The sequence below is a fragment of the Charadrius vociferus genome, unplaced genomic scaffold (genome assembly GCF_000708025.1).
Source record: "Charadrius vociferus isolate BGI_N301 unplaced genomic scaffold, ASM70802v2 scaffold51, whole genome shotgun sequence".
NCBI lineage: Eukaryota > Metazoa > Chordata > Aves > Charadriiformes > Charadriidae > Charadrius > Charadrius vociferus.
This window is the reverse complement of record NW_009646939.1, coordinates 2,310,261-2,330,042: the sequence shown is the minus strand read 5'-3', so window position 1 is coordinate 2,330,042 and position 19,782 is coordinate 2,310,261. Positions and strand designations below refer to the sequence as shown.

Genomic DNA, 19,782 nt, shown 5'->3' with positions numbered 1-19,782 from the left:
TCCGACAATTATAAACTTTCCTTAAAGGCCAAGTTAGAAAAGCTCAATAAAGCAGTTGTCGCAGGTCCGAAAAGCAGCTTATGAATCTCATCACCTATAAAGCTTTCTCTGGAGATTTGCATTGCTTCTGCTAGCGCCGTACCTGACTTCCGGATAAATACTCCTGAATTTTTTTAATGCACCAGAAGTATGTTAAAAAACAACGCCTTAAATCTCCAACACGAGTAGTTATTAAAAAAACCCAACACCTGAAAGCTGCTCTTGACATCTTGGAGGCTGCTTTGCTTATTCATGTGACACTTGGACGGCAACATCTCGAGCCAGAAACTGCTCGATTTCTTCTTGGGTCATTATCGCAGACGCAGGAGCTGCTGCCACCTCTTCGGCCGGCGCGGGGCTCTCGCAGTTCAGGTTGGAAAAGGGATTGAACCACCCCAAGGAGAAAGCACCCCCGAATGCCAGCTTCATTCCTTCCCAGCCGCTGACCTTCTCCCAGCTTGGCTTCTGGTTTTTAAGACGCTCAATACCCTGCAAGAAGAGAAGAGTTTTGGGTCGTCTCACATTTAAAACAGGTAAAACCGCTGTAGCACGTGCAAAACTGCCCACCCACAGCCAGGGCCGTGTTCAGGTTTTCGTTAACAATGAAGAGAGACGTCCTGCATCGCTGAGGGTTTCATCTCCAAATTTAACAACAAAACCCCAAACCAAGACCAAATACGTGGACAATCTGCATCTCGGTGACTTACTTGGGTACAAGTTTCTATGGATTTCTATGGGTAAAGAGAACGCTTCTAAAAAGCCATCCCTTTTGGAAACTTGGATCTCTCCTCCCGATGCTTTTTTAACCCCTCCAAGGAGTAACAAAATACAATTACAACTCAAAATTTCACCTTATTTGGGCACTTTTACAATAGTTCAGATAAAGGCAAAATACCACAACTTTTTCCACGGATCAGTAATTTACCACAGCCGTATCTAGGCTTGTCACTAGAGGCTGACATAAGAATGAGCTCACTCTGCGCCAATTAAGAGCAAATATTTAAGAACACAATTTCCATTTAACAAATTGTCAAAGAGAAATCGCAATGCAAGCCGGATACCCGCAGGGACATGACGAAATCTGTACGGGTGGAAGTGGAGGTTTCAAAGCAGGACCGGAGCCTCGGTTGGTCAATATTATGATTCATCCTCCCTCCAAGAACATCACTTTTGGTAAAGTAAACATTTTGATGGCACTTAAATAACAGGTCCTTCAAATTCAGGCGGTGACTTTTTTTTTTTTTCCTGGTAGTCTTCATGTAGGAATAAAGAACTAAGAATTTTTTTTAATTTTTTTTTTTTTTTTAAGGCTACCACTATGTAAAATAGGGCACAATTTTTTATGCCTATAGTCCGTATCATGTGAGAAGAGTCAGATCTACAGCTGTGTATGTGCTCATGATGTGAGAGCAGGTAGAAATTCTGTTCTTAGGGAAGCGAAGATACTGGACGCAAGCTTTGAGACACTCAAGGAAAAGAAAAAAAAGACCAAATTCAGTTAAAACCATTTAAAAGAGCATTTTTTTTTTTTCATCCAATGGCTGGATGAAAAATACACTTGTCGTGTTCACATTCTGCAGGTTTTCCCTAACGACCCACAAAACATTCCAAAGCTTTGCGGGGGTTGGGGTGGGACATGAATACACGCAACAGCTCAGCAGCACCACAGCTGCACTCGCAGTAACCCTTATAACTAACACGACATTTTAACACAGCAGCAGCTGGGTTTTGCAAGAACATTGAGTCAGCATGAGCAGGCCCGCAAGAAAACACACCACAAAACAAAGAATTACGTGCAAAAAGCTTTTGTGAGCTTCATTCATGCCCCGTTTCTCATGTTGACTCAGGAGAAATCCATCCAGCAAGGAAGAAATGACGCAATACCGAAGCCGAAGTCTCCAGGGTTGCAATTTCGGGAAATATTCGAGCCCCGAAGCACAAACGTGCATCTTGCAACGCGAAGCGCGGGCACACGTCCCTTTGCTCTGCTCCCAAGCTGGCAAATGCCGTTGCAAAAGTGTTCCAGGGAAAAACCCTCGTAGCCTCTGGCCCCTCGGGATGAGGCGCTCGGTACTGCCGCCACCGGTGCCCAATCTCACCTCCCTGCTGGGAGAGGGACGGCACTCGGTGCACGGCTCAGCAGAGCCTCGGCAAAGTCTTTCAGCGCTGCCATGTGCTTTATCCTCTGGGATACTCCGATTCCGGCGCCCTGCGGCCATGCAGCTGGCAGGCAGGGGCTTTTGCAGCTTAAAGCAGGGGAAGATCTTTGGTTGTTGGCTGTTCCTTAGCAAACTGCAGGAGGTTTCTAAGGTGTTAGTAACAAATCCGGACTGCAGCTGCAGCATGAATTGCGTGAGTGTCTAGAGGGGAGGAAAACAAGCAGCACCGGGCAGGAAGAGAAAGAAAACACCGCGCATTTAAACCCGCATTTCCCCGGCAGCACAAGCTTCAATCCTGCCCTCCACCCCGTGCGTAATCCCGTTCCATCCATGCCGCCATCTACATCGGGAATAAGGGATCTCAAACACTTCTGGGCAGCAACCCCTCTCCTCCCTTCCCCAAAAAACATGGTTCACCTGCTCTGAACAGTATCCACTGACCAAGGCGATAATCAAGGTCAGGCTGGAGGTCGCACTAAAGCCAGATTAGGGAGCAGTTAATCAGAGCAGGCAGGGGCATACTTTCTCTCTCCCAGCCCTACCCCACTAATCCCTTCAGGGCATGTATTGAAAATGAGCAGAAGTTTTAAAAACTGTATCCTGGTCTAATTTTGGCTGCCTGCCCCACAGTCAGTGGGGTGGGATGTTTTGCCTTAAAAAAATAACCCAAAACTTAAGGGGGAAGGGAAGGAATCCACAACTGTTGAAGATGTTTCGTTACTGTTTCATGAAACCTCTTTAAAAAAAAAAAAAAAAAAAAAAAAAGTGTACCCCAAATCTCTCATCATTATTTTAGAAAGTGAGAATTTTGTATTTCAAATTAAATTAACAGCTGTTTCTCTTTCCCATCATGCAGCTATTTCACTTTAAAAAAAAAAGAAAAAAAGAAAAAAAGGATGCTGGGCTGCATGGCCTGACCCAGAAGCGATCTGCAGGACAACTCCTGCGTGTTAGAAGAAATGCATTAACTTCTTTTAATACACTTTTAAAATCCAACCGGAAAGAACGAACAGAAGAGGCAAGTGCTGTAACAATCTGTCCATTAAAGGGGAAGACGACACAGGAGGTGTTGCTACAGGAGTCATGATTAAGGCAGACTTTCCCTCCAGCAGATCCTTGCACTCATTTCTGCTGGGAGCACTGCTAAGCTTTTAAAAAAAAAAAAAAAATACCCCGCCTCTCATCAAGTTTGTCCTTTTCTCTTGGCCACGCTAAAACAGAACTAGCACCTGAAATCAGGTAGTCCTGCCCGAGAAAATACTTTCCGTGAGCAAACTGGTTAAGTCTGCCTTTCTCATGTTGACTCACATTTAGTATCATTCAAATCGCATCAGATTGCGCCACCAAGTTGTACGGTGCGAGTAAAACTGAGGACCCCCTGTTACTGAGACACACAGGACAGGTACCAATGGACGTTTCTGCAAGCTGTGATGATGCCTCATTTAAAACAAAAACAGTCTGACTGAAAATAACAAGACTACATAAAGCTGTTCAACAATTGCCATTTGTTTGAAACAAGAAAAACTGAGTAATTACACATTTTTTCAGAATGGTCAAAACACCAGAACAACATAAGCGATCTTCCTCCAAAATGCATAGTGAATAAAGGTAATTAAACCAAAACTGGGAAGTGCACCGGGAATTTATAATCAAAACAATTTTTAAAGCAAGGAACTGTACAGAGAGATGCATTCATTTGTTCATTGCCTAAGTGACTAAAGCCTCTCCCCCCAATACATTTGATTTTGTGTCAAGACAGTTTTAGGGCAGGATTCTCTACCAGTTCAAGTTACCACCTGCATGCGTCTCACTGGCTGAACCAGCCCTGGCCAAAGATCCAGCCCTTAACCATTAAGCTGGGAGTATTCTCTGAAAAACACCATTGCATCCCCAAATCAGAGGCACATATTTATTTACAGTCGCTTTCCACTACCAGCAGCATCAGCACTATAAAAACAAAACCTAACCTTTTCCTGAACTTTTCTTCGTTAAGGAAATGCGTACGCAAAGCCACGTTTCCTTCACAGGAATCTTCCCATGGAGGTGCAAGTCCAGCCTGCGGCTCCCTCCGTGCAGTCCTGCAGTAGAGATCACAACGTACTCCTAATGATCTAACCCCGAGCAAGCGGGATTGCAGAAACTGCCCGTTTACACAGCAGAGCAGTTACATGAAGCCTCTTCCACAAGATGCAATAACACCAATTAACAGATCAGTATATTACCCATTAACTAGTTTTTAAACTTGAGTTGAACGCTCAGTTAACCTTTACATGCTTCTGCCTGCTCGCCTACTGAAGTGAAAGTTCAGAAAACCATGACAGATTTTTCCCAACCTTTAAAGTGAAGAAAGAAAATAAGAACAGTACACAAGTTTTTGGAAAAGTTTTATTGCATTTGTTTTCCATATGGAAGCATTGACAGATTGAAAAGATGCAGCATTCACATTACTTCCAAAATGAGACATCCATTAAATTTCTCCTTCTCTGACTCCCCTCCCTTCCCCCATGGCTTTAAAGCAGTCGAAACAGGTCATTTACCCCCCCAAAAAACCCATTTCATTTTAAACCAAGGAAAGAAAAGATTCCTTGGAAGTCATGGACACAGCTGATTTGTGTTTTTCCTTTGTTTGCAATCACTTGATGAGCCCATGGGAGTCATGATCCAAAAATATAATAAAATTTCTGCTTGAACACAAGTTGTCAGTTGTAGTTATGAATGGTTTAGCTCTACCCGTTTTTGGAATGCCTTCTGTCTCCCCCACTTTCATCATCACACAGTTCATAACAGTACGCATGCTCCTTACCATCAATATTTCCCAATTTAAAATACTTACACATATATGTGTGCGTGTTTACACGCATACACATGTATGCATAAATATGAGAAAAGATTTACAAAGCTCTAAACCAGGGCAATGCTAAGAATATAGAATCAATCACCCTGGTACACCTACACATCCCATCAATATTAGTCTTTATAGTAATCTGGGCATTCATGTCAGTTTTTCACGTTAACACTGTGTAGCAGGCATTGCTCTAACAAGTCATTTACCAAGACAAACACACACAAACAAGATGATTCTGCTACTCTAAACACTTGAAAATTGGATTTCTTTCTTTCCTGCAAGTGTAAGGCATTTAATAATCTGAAGAGTCTTCTAAATCTGCCGCAGTTACCCTAAGAGGGCAACAATTTCCTGCGCACGAGGGAGGGAACAGACAAAATAATGCCAGAAAGATGGAATCAGTTCTGTGGCTGGAAGGAAGAAGGAGGGTGGGGTGGGAATCGGTATTGGCAACATTTGTTTGAAGTACTTTAACTGTATGCGATCACCAGGTCAACTGGCTCTCTTACTGTGTTGCGTTCTTGTCTTGCACCTTTTGGTAAGTGAAATGTTTGCTTCCCCGTTCAGGTTCACTTATGAAAGAGCAATGTGTTCCTTCAGGAAGTCCAAAGGTGTCTGTGTAGGGCTGTTGGCACTCATATGTCTTCCACAGAGCTCATCACAGTCAGGAGACAGCATGAGAATCTACTCAGAAGAGGTGGGTCACAACAGAGAAAGAGGATCCCCTTCACATTAGTTATGCCATACAGAAAGCAGAGAGAAACAAAGGCCAGTAAAGTTAACAAGATTAAAAAAATAGAAATACAAAAAAAAAAGAAAAAAAAAAGAAAAGAAAAGCAGCAGCAGTTTCAGCCAGAGATATAGAATTATCTAAAATTGTGGAATACAGGGCTTTTTTTTTTCCTCTGCAATTATCAGCCATTTAACAGACATAAAAAAGTTTGTTTTGCTTTTTGTTTTAAACATTCATGGAAAATTTATAACAGTAGTGCTGTAATATGTTTCTATTTTAGTGGAAATGCTGGTCAAGAATTCCTCAGACCACATACTGGTACGGGTCTGCTTTTCCTTGGTCTGGTGTTGCGAATGGGCTAAGCCATGCTATAGAGAACGGATGGCCAAATACTGCTTTCATGTTCATCCATTTTGTTTTTTTAGCCCATCTTCTCTCTTCCTTTTTCAACTGTTCTATTCCCTGAAAACAGAAATATCACATTTTCAGTCAAACACTCAGATTTTGTAGTTCTGGATTTGGCAAAAGGTCTACTCTCAGTTACCCCTTATCCAAGGGATGGAGTAAGAAAATAAAAATGCATCTATACTGCCTTTCCTTTTCTTCTCATTGTTTTATACTAAAAAAAAAAATAATATTAAGGATACATAGTATTCCTTGGAAATAAAGTTACTTTAATTTCATTCAGGTATATTTCATAAACCTTTTAAGACCTGCCTTCCAATTGCCTCTGATGTCAATTAAAAAAACCCCACCGCCTAAAACCAAACAAAAAGTATGTTCTTTAATGGCTGAAAGCATCAGGCTCTAACCAGATGGAAAGTTTTAGAGGAAACCATTATAAGCTTGCAGACAAAAAAAAAAAAAAAAAAAAACCAACCACAAACCCAAAGATAATCTCTATAATGCTCCCAGATTCACCAAGCAAGTTCAGGAAGTGCCCATGGCTCAGTGTAGCTGAGTCTACCTGGTGCCGCTTCATGTTTCATTAGAATCACTGCTAAAACATGCACGGGCTGACAGCAGGGAGAAGGGGTTAAAAAGGATACCGATTTAAGAGAAATCATCGGCATTGTTTAGTAAAGGTTAGAGGGAGAACGAAAACAAGCCACAAGCAATCAGTTGAAACATTCACTCGTCAATCATTAAAAAAAAAAAAAAAAAATAATTATTTGTATTGTGTCTAAAACCCACAAAGTGAATTTGGTCTTTCAGGAAAGGTATTCCTGGCTGCCAAGAAGCAAAATGAACGAGTGTAGTCACTGGAGAGCATTACTCTTCCACGGGTAGCGGCAGCAGGCAGATCACTCCGTTCTTTAACTCCAGACCTTTTGCAAAGTAAGCTTCTCCTGACCTACATGTCTCTCCCCTGCTATCGATTAATGCACTGTAATACATCTGTCTCTCTCAAATTACTGATTCTGGGAGCTCTGCAGAACACAACATGGGTCCACTGCAAGGGTTGTGCTGATCCCTGGTAAATGTCACCTCTAGAGACAACAGCAAAATATTAGGGTTCTGGGTCCCTTCAGGCAGTAAGGAACCATCCCGGTGGGACAGAGTACACAAGATGGGGAATTAGGTCTCCCAGTGACTGGAAGAGGAAGGTGAGAAAGGGCAAGATAGAGCCCTGCCTCTAAAACGTGAAGTAAAACACTGCAACCGACCACACCAGGAAGAAAGGAAGAATTTAATCTGGAAATATTTCTCTGCTCAAAACAGATTGCTTGCCAGACACAGCTAGCTCAATGCAAGCAAATCAACAATGAGACATTCCAGAGCAAAATCCTTCCTGGTACATATTAAAAAAGAAAACAAAAATGAAAACCCACAACCCAACATGGGGAAACCATATTTCATTTTGTAATTTTAGATTGTGGCATTGTTCCTTTAACATCCATGAGTTCCCAGAATTTGAGGGGAAGAGAAAATCGGAGGACTTATTTGGGTGCCCAGCTGTAGGAAGCATCTTCTAAAAATTCTTGACAGGTCTCAAAGATTGAGAAATTCAGATGACAATTTCAAAGGCAGCATTGCTAATTTACACACTTATTGATAAACTCAAGCTCGGCAGGATCTTGTTGTTCTGTATGACACTGTACTTCTTCCTGGGGCTCTCCCCAGCAGAAAGAACAGCTGAAGCCTTCCTCTGAACACAGAAGAGCCACAGTGTGAACATCAGCCTCTTGTAGAAGCCAAGCACTAAAAAAAAAGTGCTGCAAAAAAAGACTTGGGAGTGATGGGCTCTTACAGTCTGTAACGCCATTCATAGCTCTCCAACGGCAGCAAAAATACCTATTCTTGCTTCAACTGGCCATGGGCAAACAACTGAAGGGGAGAGAAAACTAAAGGAGGACAGGGAAGGAAAAAAGAGTCGTCACTCTTTTAAGACTATATCTTCTCTTCAGCCACTCCAGTTAATTCAGATATCTGAGCATGCTTGGTGAAGGCCGGCAGTATTCACAAGTGTGGGAACTTCCCCAAGAGTCACCAGCTCCATGTTCACAGAAGCGGGCAAATGCCGGGATATACGATGGGCTGCAACACTACTACGTAACCTCTACTATGCCACCTTTGAATAGGGGATGACATGGTGGCTTTGCAGCAGACTGTACCCAGCAGGTTTCCATGAGCCTACTCCACTCTCATTTCTTTTTCCCTCTGGCAGGAGTTTCTGAACTGTTTAACAAGCAGCTAAAACTGGAAATTTTCTAGACTAAAAGAACAGTGTGCATGTGTGTATATATATCCCTTCCCAACCTACTCATCTTGTCTTTCCAGCACATAAAGCTGTAAATAGTGACACCAGGGGGGACACAGCTGAATTTCAGACAATACCAAAATAAAAGCACTTCATTAAAGTAAAAAGGTTCTCGAATCCACACGGGCAAAAACTCCCTACAGAGTAATCCCAGTTACCAATGCCTGCCTTATCAGAGGTACTGTCAACACAGCATCCCAGCCGATACATAGGTGGACGCTACTTCTTGCAATAACCTTCAGAGAACACAATCCAGCACTGTGCTAGCTCAGTTTATTCCGTTGGGTCTTTCCTCAAAGAGTACACATACATGAACTCCCCGTGCAATGAGTTAAAACCCTGTAGCCCTTCACTGTTTCTACGAACGCTGAGAGAGACAGGGTAAAGGAGAGAGTGTGTGAGTCACCCACCGTTTCATCAGTGCAGATGGAGTGTACTTGGGTCCCAAACATAACCGACGTGAAGATGAGAAACAGGAGGGCCTCGAAACACAAGAGGATAAGAAGAATCACTGTAGTTGGCGGAGAGAAGGAACTGCATTCTGTGAAGACAAAACAATGGAGTTGGAAGGGGAGAGATCAAGTAATGCAGCAGCTGCAAAACACCTGCTAAGCCAGGAGTTTTCCATACTCAAACTGTCAAAACAAATTATATGATCACCGTTCTCAAAAAGGTGCACAGGGAAGCTCTGACATTCCTGAGGATATTCAGCAATCAAATGATCACTCCTGCAAGTTTAAAAAAAAAGCAAACCAAACAAACAAAAACAAACCCCTGCAATGCTTGAAGAATGCAACTTTCTTTTCCACTTTGGTGTTTCCCCAGCACGCTGGCTAGGACTCCACTCTAATCCATTTCACCTTAAACTCCACTCTTAATGGATTTTCCACAGTGAAAGTCCCATTAGAAATCTCAAACTGGATAATTATTTCTGTGGCACCAACATAAAACCAGAGTATGCTTCCTTTCATAATTGTTCTAAGTCACAACCTAAAGAAGGGCAGATTAAGCCAAATTCTAATTTTTCCTCATACTCTACAGGGCAAACTCAGGCAAGAGCTGACAAAATCTGAGAAGGTAACTGTAAAAGAGAAGCAGAAGAAAGGAAGAGGAAGGAAAATGTTATAGGGCAAAAATCAGTGTTGAGCTGGGTGTTGTATATGTCAGAACATCTCCAGATTTTTCTGAAATCCAAGAATGAGTATCACCAAAGAAACCCTATATTTTCTCAGGAGATGTTAAGCTTTAAGAGATACACCATAAGCAGGGGCTAACACAACCAGCACAACTCCAAAGGCAGCTGGAACAACAGATCCATCTCTCATAACTGCTCTGTTCTGCCACCTAAACCTGGGATAGGTGGGAAAGCGCTTCCCCCACAGACGCAGGCTCTGAGAAAGCAGGCGAAGGAAACTCTGTCTTTTGATGTATCCTTCCCCTGGCCGCTGTAGTCAAATCCAGATGTTCTCAGTGACAGCTGACAGCTGTTTTGCAAAGCTTTGAACTGCAGAACAACCTTGTCAAATTCAATTCATATGTGTAAACGTACCCATCCTCTGCAGTATTATAAACTAAACCAGGCCATTATATTTAATGACACAACTGAAATTCCAAGAAAAACAAAGCTAATGCTCTTCCAACAAAATCCACAAGCAACACATAGATCTGCACACACATTTTTTGACAGCTTGCTGTTTGACTCAGCATTACCTAGAGGATTTCCTGTATCCATTTGTTTAAAAACACATCTCAACTGGCTTCGTGAAAATTTACTCACTGGCTGCTCCAGAGCGAGGGCTGGGTTTTTATTTTTGGTTGGTTGGTTGTTTTGGATTTTTTTTTTTTTTTTGTGGAAAGGAATTGTTTGTTCTTGCGAGGGTGGATTTTTGGATCTGAGTTAGCGTGTTTTCCTGGCAGTCTCGCAAGAATGATTCACATTACCCTTTTATAAAAAGCGCACACATTCTTCTTATCTTGCGTTGGCATTCTGGAAATTAGTGCTGTGTTCATGTCAACAGTAGGTTATTGCACACATACTATCTAGGTGTCTTTACATCTTAGCTTCTCTCTACACAGTATCAGGCTTAAGTTGAAACAGGACTTTTCAGGACATAGACCCTAGCAGGTCAGAAAGAATTATGAAGTTCTAGGATTGATCATAAAAAAAAAAAAAAAAAAAAAAAAAAGATAGCACAGCAGAACCTTGAGAGCATTCTTCTGAAACCAGCATAAAAGGGGTTGCCTTATAAGCAAACTACATTATAAGGTTTTATTCATAGGCTAATCTGGTATTTTAATTAGATACTGTGTTAGTACTCACTTGTCCAGTCTTCTTCAAAGCAATACAAGAAGTGAAATCCCACCATGATTAGAGCATGCAGGGAAATCAGTGCTATATACATCTGAAAAATAAAGGATGTAATATAGACATGAGGTAAGTTTAAAGACCAAAATGCTAAATCTTCCAAACACTTCAAATAAAGCAAAGCGTTAAGACTTAAAAAAAAAAAAAAAAAAAAAAGCCACAAACCACTCTAAAAACCACCAAGCCCTCCCATCCCCCCTAAACAAGCACCCTGAGGCTGGCAAATGACAAGACTACACAGACACATTCTGGCCTTACTAACAGCTCTGAGGGCACAGGAGGGAGACTGTTTAATTCAAAGCCAGCTGGACACAAAATGCAGCCTCCCGCGCCCCAGCGCAGCCTTCCACACAGCTTACTGTCCTTATCTCCACCGAGTACAGTGCAACTTTCAGACAGCAGCAGCTCTCTGAGGTATCATGTTGTCAAAGCTTACATCCTTGCTCTCGAGAGCACTAGTTTCCCAGAGAAACAACAGCTAATTTGTTTTAACCACAAAACGTACTTTATCTATGTTCCAGCATGAGTTTCAGAAAAATGATTTATTTACTTTTCTTAATAAGTATTTTTCACTGAAGCAGACTCTGGCATGGAAAGTTTCTCTCAAGCTTTAATATTTTGTACTTAATCCTTTTTGTTTTAAATTAGGTCTTAGCTTGGTAACAAAGAGCTTTAAATTATACGCAACACTACAAGTACACTACAATTTACCAAGACAGAGCTAAAAAGATGACTCTCCTGAACCTACAGGCTCTGACAAAGGTCAGCAAATATTGGAAGTGAGAGAGATTTTGTTACAACAAACGCCCGTGGAAGCAATAAAACGTGACAGGAGAGTATTTTGGTCTTCCTTGCAAGTTGAGCATGCTGCCGTTCCTTCACCTCCCCATGTCTCAAAAAGAATAACCAAGAACAAAACCAGCAACCCTTGCTTTTTTTTCCCTCTATCAACTACATTAAGTGTTTAATACAGCCCACTTGAAAGTAGATTTCAGTTTTAGCAGAAACAGAAATCTTTTTGATAGGATTAAAACACCCATCTCGCTCCTCACAGTGTAAAAACCCTTGCTCAAGTGAAAGAAATGGGATTCGTTTTGTTCTGTAACTCACATCCTACCAAACCACACCTCGGAACAAAAGTTTAGCAGTAAGCCTTTCCATTTAACTGAAAATCTCCCCCTTTTTAGGTGGTAATATGAGAACATTCTTCCTCGAATCTACAGATGTCTCAAAAGATTTATTAATAAAACAGAGCATCACTGAAACTCAGCCTTGTAACATTCACGCTACTCCCACAGGATATTTGCAGTTCTCTTTGATGAAACAGATTTCAACCCTTCCATAAATATGTAGTATTCGAGTTTGCACTCCTGTTTTCTTACGCATGATGCCACAGATATAGTACAAAAAGTCAAACACCTCCTTGATTTTCAAGTACGAAAATAAACTACTTGCAACTAAGAGGTGGACAATTCTTGCCAAAGGGGATGCAGACTTCCCACTCCTCGCTTAAGATGTGACAGCAGCTCTTATTATAAGATCCCACACGGGTACTGATACAACTACAACATTTAGGAATCCCACACATGGCCTGGGACCCTACCAGCCACAGCATGGTGTAAAAGGATGGCCCACGCCTCAAATAGCTCAACGCCACAATAAACTACTCGCCCTATGAAACAGCGTGCTGAAAAACTTTCAACACAAACCTCACAAAACCCTGGCAAATGCTTCCCATGATGCCTTTTCCCCGTTGTTGTGTTGTGTGTGTTCCCTAATTAGCGAAACAAAAGTCTGCAACAGTTCCCTGTAAAGTTCTTCTGAAACAAGAGGGAAAAAAAAAAAAAAAAGCCAGCCTTCAGAGCTGCTTCACAGACTACACACAGCATTTCATCGCTGCCCACCAGACAACCTCAAACACCACTTGCAAAATACTTACTGTAAACAGTACAAAGTACTTCTGGTTATTCTCTCCTACACAGTTATTGACCCACGGGCAGTGATGGTCCATTTTCCGAATACACCTCTTGCAAACACTGAAAGAATACAGGTCTTTATTTATAGCACATTTCATTCCAGGAATACAAGATTTCACAGGGGTTTAGAGGACAAAGAAATGAAAGGAAAGAATCAGAGGTGAAATCTGAACCTAAATAAATTTACTGTGGTTTGCTCACTTGACTATGTCTGTTCAAAACGAACCATACAATACCAAATTACTATTGTAAAAAATTAATGCCAAGTAACACACATTAGCATAACATTCACATCAGTGGCTCTGCCAAAATATGGTTTGAACAATACATTCACGCAGACGGAAAAAATCTGATTTAGTTTAGTTTTAACCTATTCGGTCTGTGAAAATGTCCACAGATTAAAAAGAAACAAAACCCAGAAAGATGAAAACTGGTAATGAACAAAGATATTTTTCAGAGCTGCTAATAACAGACTAAGGTTTGTTTACTACCATTAGCTGGTAGCAGGAACTTGCAAAAAAGAGAATTAAATAAAGCATTAGAAAACATTCTTGACATCAAGGTAAGCCACATGCTAGCATAAAACAGCTGTGGCAGTCAGGCAGGAAGACAGTACCACAATATACATTCAAGGTAAAACTAGATGTTAATGCACTTCACAAAACCAGACTAATAAAAATCAAAATTCAAATTCTTGCCAGCGTGCACATTGTGGCTAGAAGTCAAATAATTAAAAGATTATTACTTTGTCTGAACATCAGTCTCTTGCTTAGTCAGTAACTGCTTCAATTCGTGTAATAAAGGAAGTCTTTTTCTCTGCTGCTTTCTCATATGATAGGAGACGAAAGGCAGTCTCCTGATACTACATTGCACAAACAAGCACAGAAATCAAATATGAAAAAAACCCACAAAACCCCAAACCAAACAAACAATAGACCCAGAAAGGAAACAGCCATTCCAGAACAATTCTGGCAGCACTAAAACAGAAAGGATCAAGGGCTCTGCTAATTTTATTTTTCTTCTTGTAACAAAAAATATTTTGACCTTAATATAGACAATAAACTTCAACACCCAAATGCTTAAGGGAAACTCAAACAAAACCAGAAACACGTTCTTATGAGCACGTATGAATAAATAATAGAAAACCTCTCCATCAGAACAGCCTTGCGCTCACTCTACATGGTGGGAGGGGGTAATCCCCCAGGATACATGCAATGCCTGAAAAACATTTATGAGTTGCTACAGCCCTGATCTTAAATGAAAGGCTGGTCAGGCAGGACTCAGCCTCCCAGCATGGGGACAGATCAGGAGCTGCTTCTCCTCCAGCAGGGACAGGTACCCTTATTACCTGCCAACCCCAGGGGCAGTGGAAAGCAGGAAAAGTCTCGTTTTGCTAGAATAAGTAGCTTGAAATTATTCTTCAGCTACACGGGGACTAAAATCAGCTGGCACAGCAAAAACAATTTATCTACCCCATAATGTCATACTTCGTATGACGAGTATCAATTACTGGTTTTAAAAAAAAAAAAGAGGGGGGAGGCGGGGCAGGTGGTGTAAAGCAGGAGGATGCCTCCCCGTGGTCTAATTTACTGCCTGCAGATGTGCACACACTTCCCTTGAGCTCTGAAACAGCTAAGTACCCAAGCAACCTCTTCAATTGCTCCTAGGTCCTATTTTCCCAGAGGGACAACCTGAAGCAGTCAAGCCAAAGAGGACCTCCGTGAAGGAGGAAGCTAAGGCTGAGACGAGCGGTTTTACTCCATGTGTATGTACCAAAAGCAGTTGGGTAAGAGGCACAGGATGAAACTAGCTGATGAAAAAGGAAACACAGAAACCAAGAATGAAAACTATAGGCAGCAGGGATTGCCCATACTCAGATCCCTGCTCAACCACCACCCAGCTTCCAAATGCTGGCAGGAGTAGTTTTTGGGGCATGGGGGACTCACAAAGTAGCATATAAATCAAAAAACAGCCTGGTTCCTCAGGCATACAGCTAGCAGCACCTCCTGCTGATGCCTATGCATAACCGTGATGTGTGAAAGCCCGATAAATCCTCCTATCCCACAAACAAATGTATGACTCCAAATTCTCAACAGCATCAGTGCTCAGTGGATCAGTTTCCCAAATATTAATGTCTAAAAAGTTATCTTAAAGCATAGAAAAAAAGGACCATAGAGACGAGGGTTTGTGTTTAGCCAAAGAGTCTTTTTCATTTACCTACGCTGTGAGTCATCAGCAAGACAGCATTTTAGATGCGAAGTTTCATTCATAATTGAAGAAGTGTCAGAGGGGATTTTACAGTAGCATTAATAAGTGATAGGCATGATCACATTGCTCCTGCTGAATAACCAACTCCTGATTTTGATTAAAATGAAAAACCAATAAAAAATGGGAAAACATTTGCAGACTAAAGCTCTGAAAATAAATATGAAAAATGCAAACAGCAGAACAAGTTTCAGCTGTTGTTCAGCTCAGTACCATGTATTCCCCTCCCCACGAGACCCCTGCATGAATCAGAAGTAACCGTGATACAAGCTTCCTCAGTACATTTTGGTTTTTGAGTAGGTAAGGAAGGGACACTAGTGCAAACTTATTAACTACTTACTGGAAAGGAGGTTCACTTGTTTTAAAAGCAGAAGAGAATTTCAGGAAGTAGGTGGTTTTTTTGCTCACTGCCTTTAGTACTAAAAAGCTCACTACCTGTTACTCTCTTCGGTGAAGTTTATCCTACCAGAAAAAGGATGCGACAGATCAGTAGGCGTACTGATCTACCACAAAGCACAAAACAAAGTCACAGTACTCAATGAAAATGTGGAAGTGGGAACTCTTAAAAAAGTATCTACAGTTACCTGAACTTTAAATATCACTTCCAAATAGAATCTGCAGTTAGACAAATGGGTTTGTGAATAAAAACAAAAATAGAAAGGACACTGACCTTTTGAGAGACATTGCACTTTATGGATTTCTATGCATTTTGGTTTATAATGTCCCTTCTTAAGTCACATTTACACGAAAATTTATGGAATGTCAATTACAGGTCTGGAGTCAAGGCAGCATTCATTTTAAGTCTTTTTCACTTTGCAAGAAGTGGCCCCAGACTGCAATAGATGAAAACTTGTCAGAAAAGGCCCCGGATTTTTTCAGAGAAGGTTGAACATGTCTGGTGCTATTGGCAACAGAATTCAGATGCCAATCTCTCAATTTAACCATTCCAGTCTCAGACTCCAGTAACAATTTAGATCAAGGCACACTGGATAATCGTTGAGGTCTTGATAAAATAGCAGTCCTCAGAAAAGACTTTACCTGCAGTGATGTGCTCTGTCAGGTTTGATGCTACAACACTTTGGGCACTTGTAAACCACCTGTCCTGGCTTTAGCTGTAAACTCTCGATGAACTCCTTTGTGGCATTACCTTTGGGTACAGCACCCTGCATAAAAAAAAAAAAAACAACAAACCAGAAGATTAGCACTCCTAATGTACACAGGTTAAGAACAATAAGACGACTTAAAACTATGGGAGGGGAGGGATGAGAAAGAAAGAAAAACTTCCCTAACATCAACAGAGTTTCAGGAAGAGCAAGAAGGTTCAGAAAAGAAATTAGAATGAGGTCCTAATATATGAAACCGCATACTTACACATCATTTACATCATTTTGGTGGGTTTTGTTTTTCTTAAACACCAGTAAATCCTCACTTAAGCGATTTTTTGTAACCCTATAGTAATCTTAAAATACTTAAGGATCCTCATTGCTCTCTTCACATCTATCACCAAATTTATCATGCCAGTGTATTATATCACAAACTGGAAACCGCAGATGTTTTATTCCAGTAGAAGCAGCTACTTCTGAAGTATCATTGTGTACACTGAGAGTTGCTGGTAAACACCTCATGGATTTATAGCTATGCTTCCATCGTGTATTTGTTACTTAATTAGGGTTTAACATTTAAACGGTGAACACTAAGAATCCTCCCACCTGAATGAGACTAGGTAAAGCATTCTTAGCTCTGCAATTTCCACTTTAAATTACGTGTCTTTAAACAGGTAACACATAGCTGCTGCAGGAGCCTGAGTTCAAGAGTTTCCAGCCTTTCTAGGGCCATAAATTTTCTCAACAACAAAAAAAAACAAACAAAAAACCCCCCCCAAAAAAAAAAAAACACAACAAAAAAAGAAGAGAATGATCATGAAATGTGCTGTATGAAATCCGTGCTGGTACACTGGCACAAATGCACCTCTGTAGATGTTAACTTTTATACTGAAATAGAAGCAGGGATGTAGTATTTTAACAGATTTCTGATGGAACAGTCTCTTTTTAACACACCTATACAACCTCCCAACAGCAATAAATGGGAATAATACACATCAATGAGAAAACTGCACATTAAGCCTGTACTATAAGGCTTTCTGGAGCAGTCTTTGACTTTTTACACAGAAACCTCCTAACGGGCCTGACCAATTTAAAAATTACCAAGACCCATTTCCACAAAATGCTACAACTGTTGTTCTCTCTCTTTAGTACGCTGCAAAGCTCAAAACCTTAGGAATGTTTTAGCAAGAACCCATAGGAAGCAGTTCCTGAAAAGCATGACATATGCTATCAATTCTGAACAAGTCACATTTTCATTTATTTATAATAAGAATTCCTATTTGTTTGTCTCAGGGGTGCTTTCTGTTTCATTCTAGTCCTAGATGTGCCCCTGGTTCTCCATGTCCCAGCAGCTTCCTTCGTCCCTGACTCACATTGTCTGCCAGATGTTGCTGCATCCCCTCGCTTTATCTTCCCTCCTCCATTTAATTTATCCGATATCCTCTACAAAGAATAAAAAAAGAAATCCCACTGGTTCTTACCATCCACACTGAAAAATCCCACCACACACTAGGAATTAACATATCTTTTTCCCCAATTACTCCGCATAGAGATTGTATCTGTTTCTGCAACACTGCTTGCCCAGTCTGTTTCAGAAAACAGCTTTTGTTTCAAAAGACTTCCTGCTAACTCTGCAAAATAATTTCAGTGACCTGAAGGTCCCTAGGCATTAAAGCCATACAACATACAACAATTAACAACAACAACGATGAGAACCCCTAGGATATAAACTATATAACAAATTGCTGCAACCCTGCATTCCTGAGTCCAAGGACCAGAAGTCTCCTCAGCCTCTCAGCTACTGCTCACAGTTCTGCCCAGCAGCAGTAGCGTCCAGTGCATCAGTCTTTACCATAAACCGTGAAAGTACCCCAAATCAAGCCATTTCTGCAGTGCTGTGACTTCTGGGAGAGCTGGAAACTAAGAAACAAAGACTACACTGATGTTTTAATGGCACCTAACAAGGTTTCAAGTAGGAAATGACATTTGGAAGGAATAATTAGAGTATCAAAGGCACACGGCTATTTCCAACAGCAACAAGAACACTCAGGAGGAAGGGGCCAAGGGAAGTCTAAGCGTGTTTTTTCCTTCCACTGACTAGTGGAGATGGGGTTTTGAACTGAATCTACTGTCCAGAGGTTATTAAACAAAATAAACCATCACAGGCCACTCAGAATAAACATCATGGTACTAAACTGCATCTTCTCACTAGCTGGAAGACAAGAAAGCGGCAAACCAGATCTCTCGTAAAGCAATGTCCTATGGAGACATACATGGGGGTCTTACAACTCTGATGCTTCAAGAACTGTCAGCTCTTAGCATGCCCACATAGTATCTGTTTCAGCATGGTTCAATAAACTCAACCAAATCACTAGTATGAGAGATGGTAACATGGCTTTTCAAAACAACACATGTTCTGCTCCATTCTGCTGAAGCAATACTTGCCAAGGCAGACAACCGAAACCAGCTTTTCCAGCTTTCCTGTTTGTCAAGACACAACAAGCAACAAACACGAGATCTGCCACTGGGGAGAAAACAGCGTCAGAGAGAAACGCTCTCCTTCCCAGTGCAAAAAGAGGAGCTGCTCACACAATGGGAATCTAAAGCTGGGTCCTTGACTTTGCATCTGACTTGAGTGGGATGAGAAATTAGCATACCACATCAGCAGCCTCACTCAGCAGGCTGACACAAAAAAGTTATTTAAATCTGCCACTCACTCGGCAGCTAAGTTACCCAACATCTAGCAGACAAGAAAAACACTGCCTGTTTCTTTCCGAGACATACAGAGAGAGATATACTTACTGGATCTGTCAGCATAGCACGAAAATGTGAAGCCAAAGCGAGGAAAGCCAAGGTGTTGAACAGTGTGCCATTGATGACACTATAAACATAATCTCTCGATGGAACTAGCATGACAAGAAGGACTACAAAGTCGGCATAGAACACCAGCATCCAGGTAACGACAGCACATGCAATACCACAGCCATCTCGAATAAACCACATTGTTCCCAGGGAAGCGCGGCTAGGAGGTGGAACACACTTTTCTGGCTGGAGGTATTCAGGTTTCCTTTCAATATCTCTGAAGCGGTGGACTGGAGTAATCATCATAGGCTATTATGTCCATACTTGCATCTGAAAGAGAGAAACAGTGTTCACTGCTTTGTAAGACATGTAGACCTCTGTTCGCATAATGGCACGGGGATCACGTGGGAGATTCCAAATTGCAGAAAGTGAGCTGAAAAAGCTAAAAAGGTAAATAAATCAAACCCAAAATAATGGATTTGGAAACCAGACTCTTGCACTTATCAGAACACTTCTTACTCAGAAGACTCTCTAAGTGCTTTTAAGACTTGCTTAATTACAGGTTAAATCCACTAGTGGGCCACCTCCACTCCCCCCAGAGGAAAGGCAGCAAGTCTTTTAACGAAGCGAACAGTGACCAGGCAGGTGCCAACAGGAGGTGCCACAGCAGGGACTGAAGCAAGAACTGGACACAGTCATGCAAGGAAAAAAGTAAAGACCTGGCACAGCTGGCG

The 19,782-nt window shown here is 41.4% G+C and overlaps 1 protein-coding gene across 4 annotated transcripts; it reads right to left on the bottom strand.

The window, feature by feature from the left end:
- Nucleotides 1–285: 285 nt before the first annotated feature.
- Nucleotides 286–19,379, bottom strand: ZDHHC3 (zinc finger, DHHC-type containing 3). 4 transcript variants are annotated; one of them, XM_009894981.1, is made up of 6 exons: nucleotides 19,049–19,379; nucleotides 16,182–16,306; nucleotides 12,842–12,938; nucleotides 10,858–10,939; nucleotides 8,948–9,078; nucleotides 286–528 (listed from the first exon to the last, which is right to left on the bottom strand). In XM_009894981.1, exons 1-6 carry the CDS (start codon nucleotides 19,352–19,354, stop codon nucleotides 286–288), a joined length of 984 nt encoding a protein of 327 aa, XP_009893283.1. In that variant the 5' UTR covers nucleotides 19,355–19,379. The 4 variants fall into 4 exon arrangements, 3 of the variants coding, with proteins under 3 accessions (XP_009893283.1, XP_009893284.1, XP_009893285.1); XM_009894982.1 differs by lacking the exon at nucleotides 286–528 and adding an exon at nucleotides 5,465–6,238; XR_717930.1 differs by lacking the exon at nucleotides 286–528 and adding an exon at nucleotides 8,448–8,492 and having other exon boundaries at nucleotides 8,559–9,078.
- Between the last annotated feature and the right edge of the window lie 403 nt (nucleotides 19,380–19,782).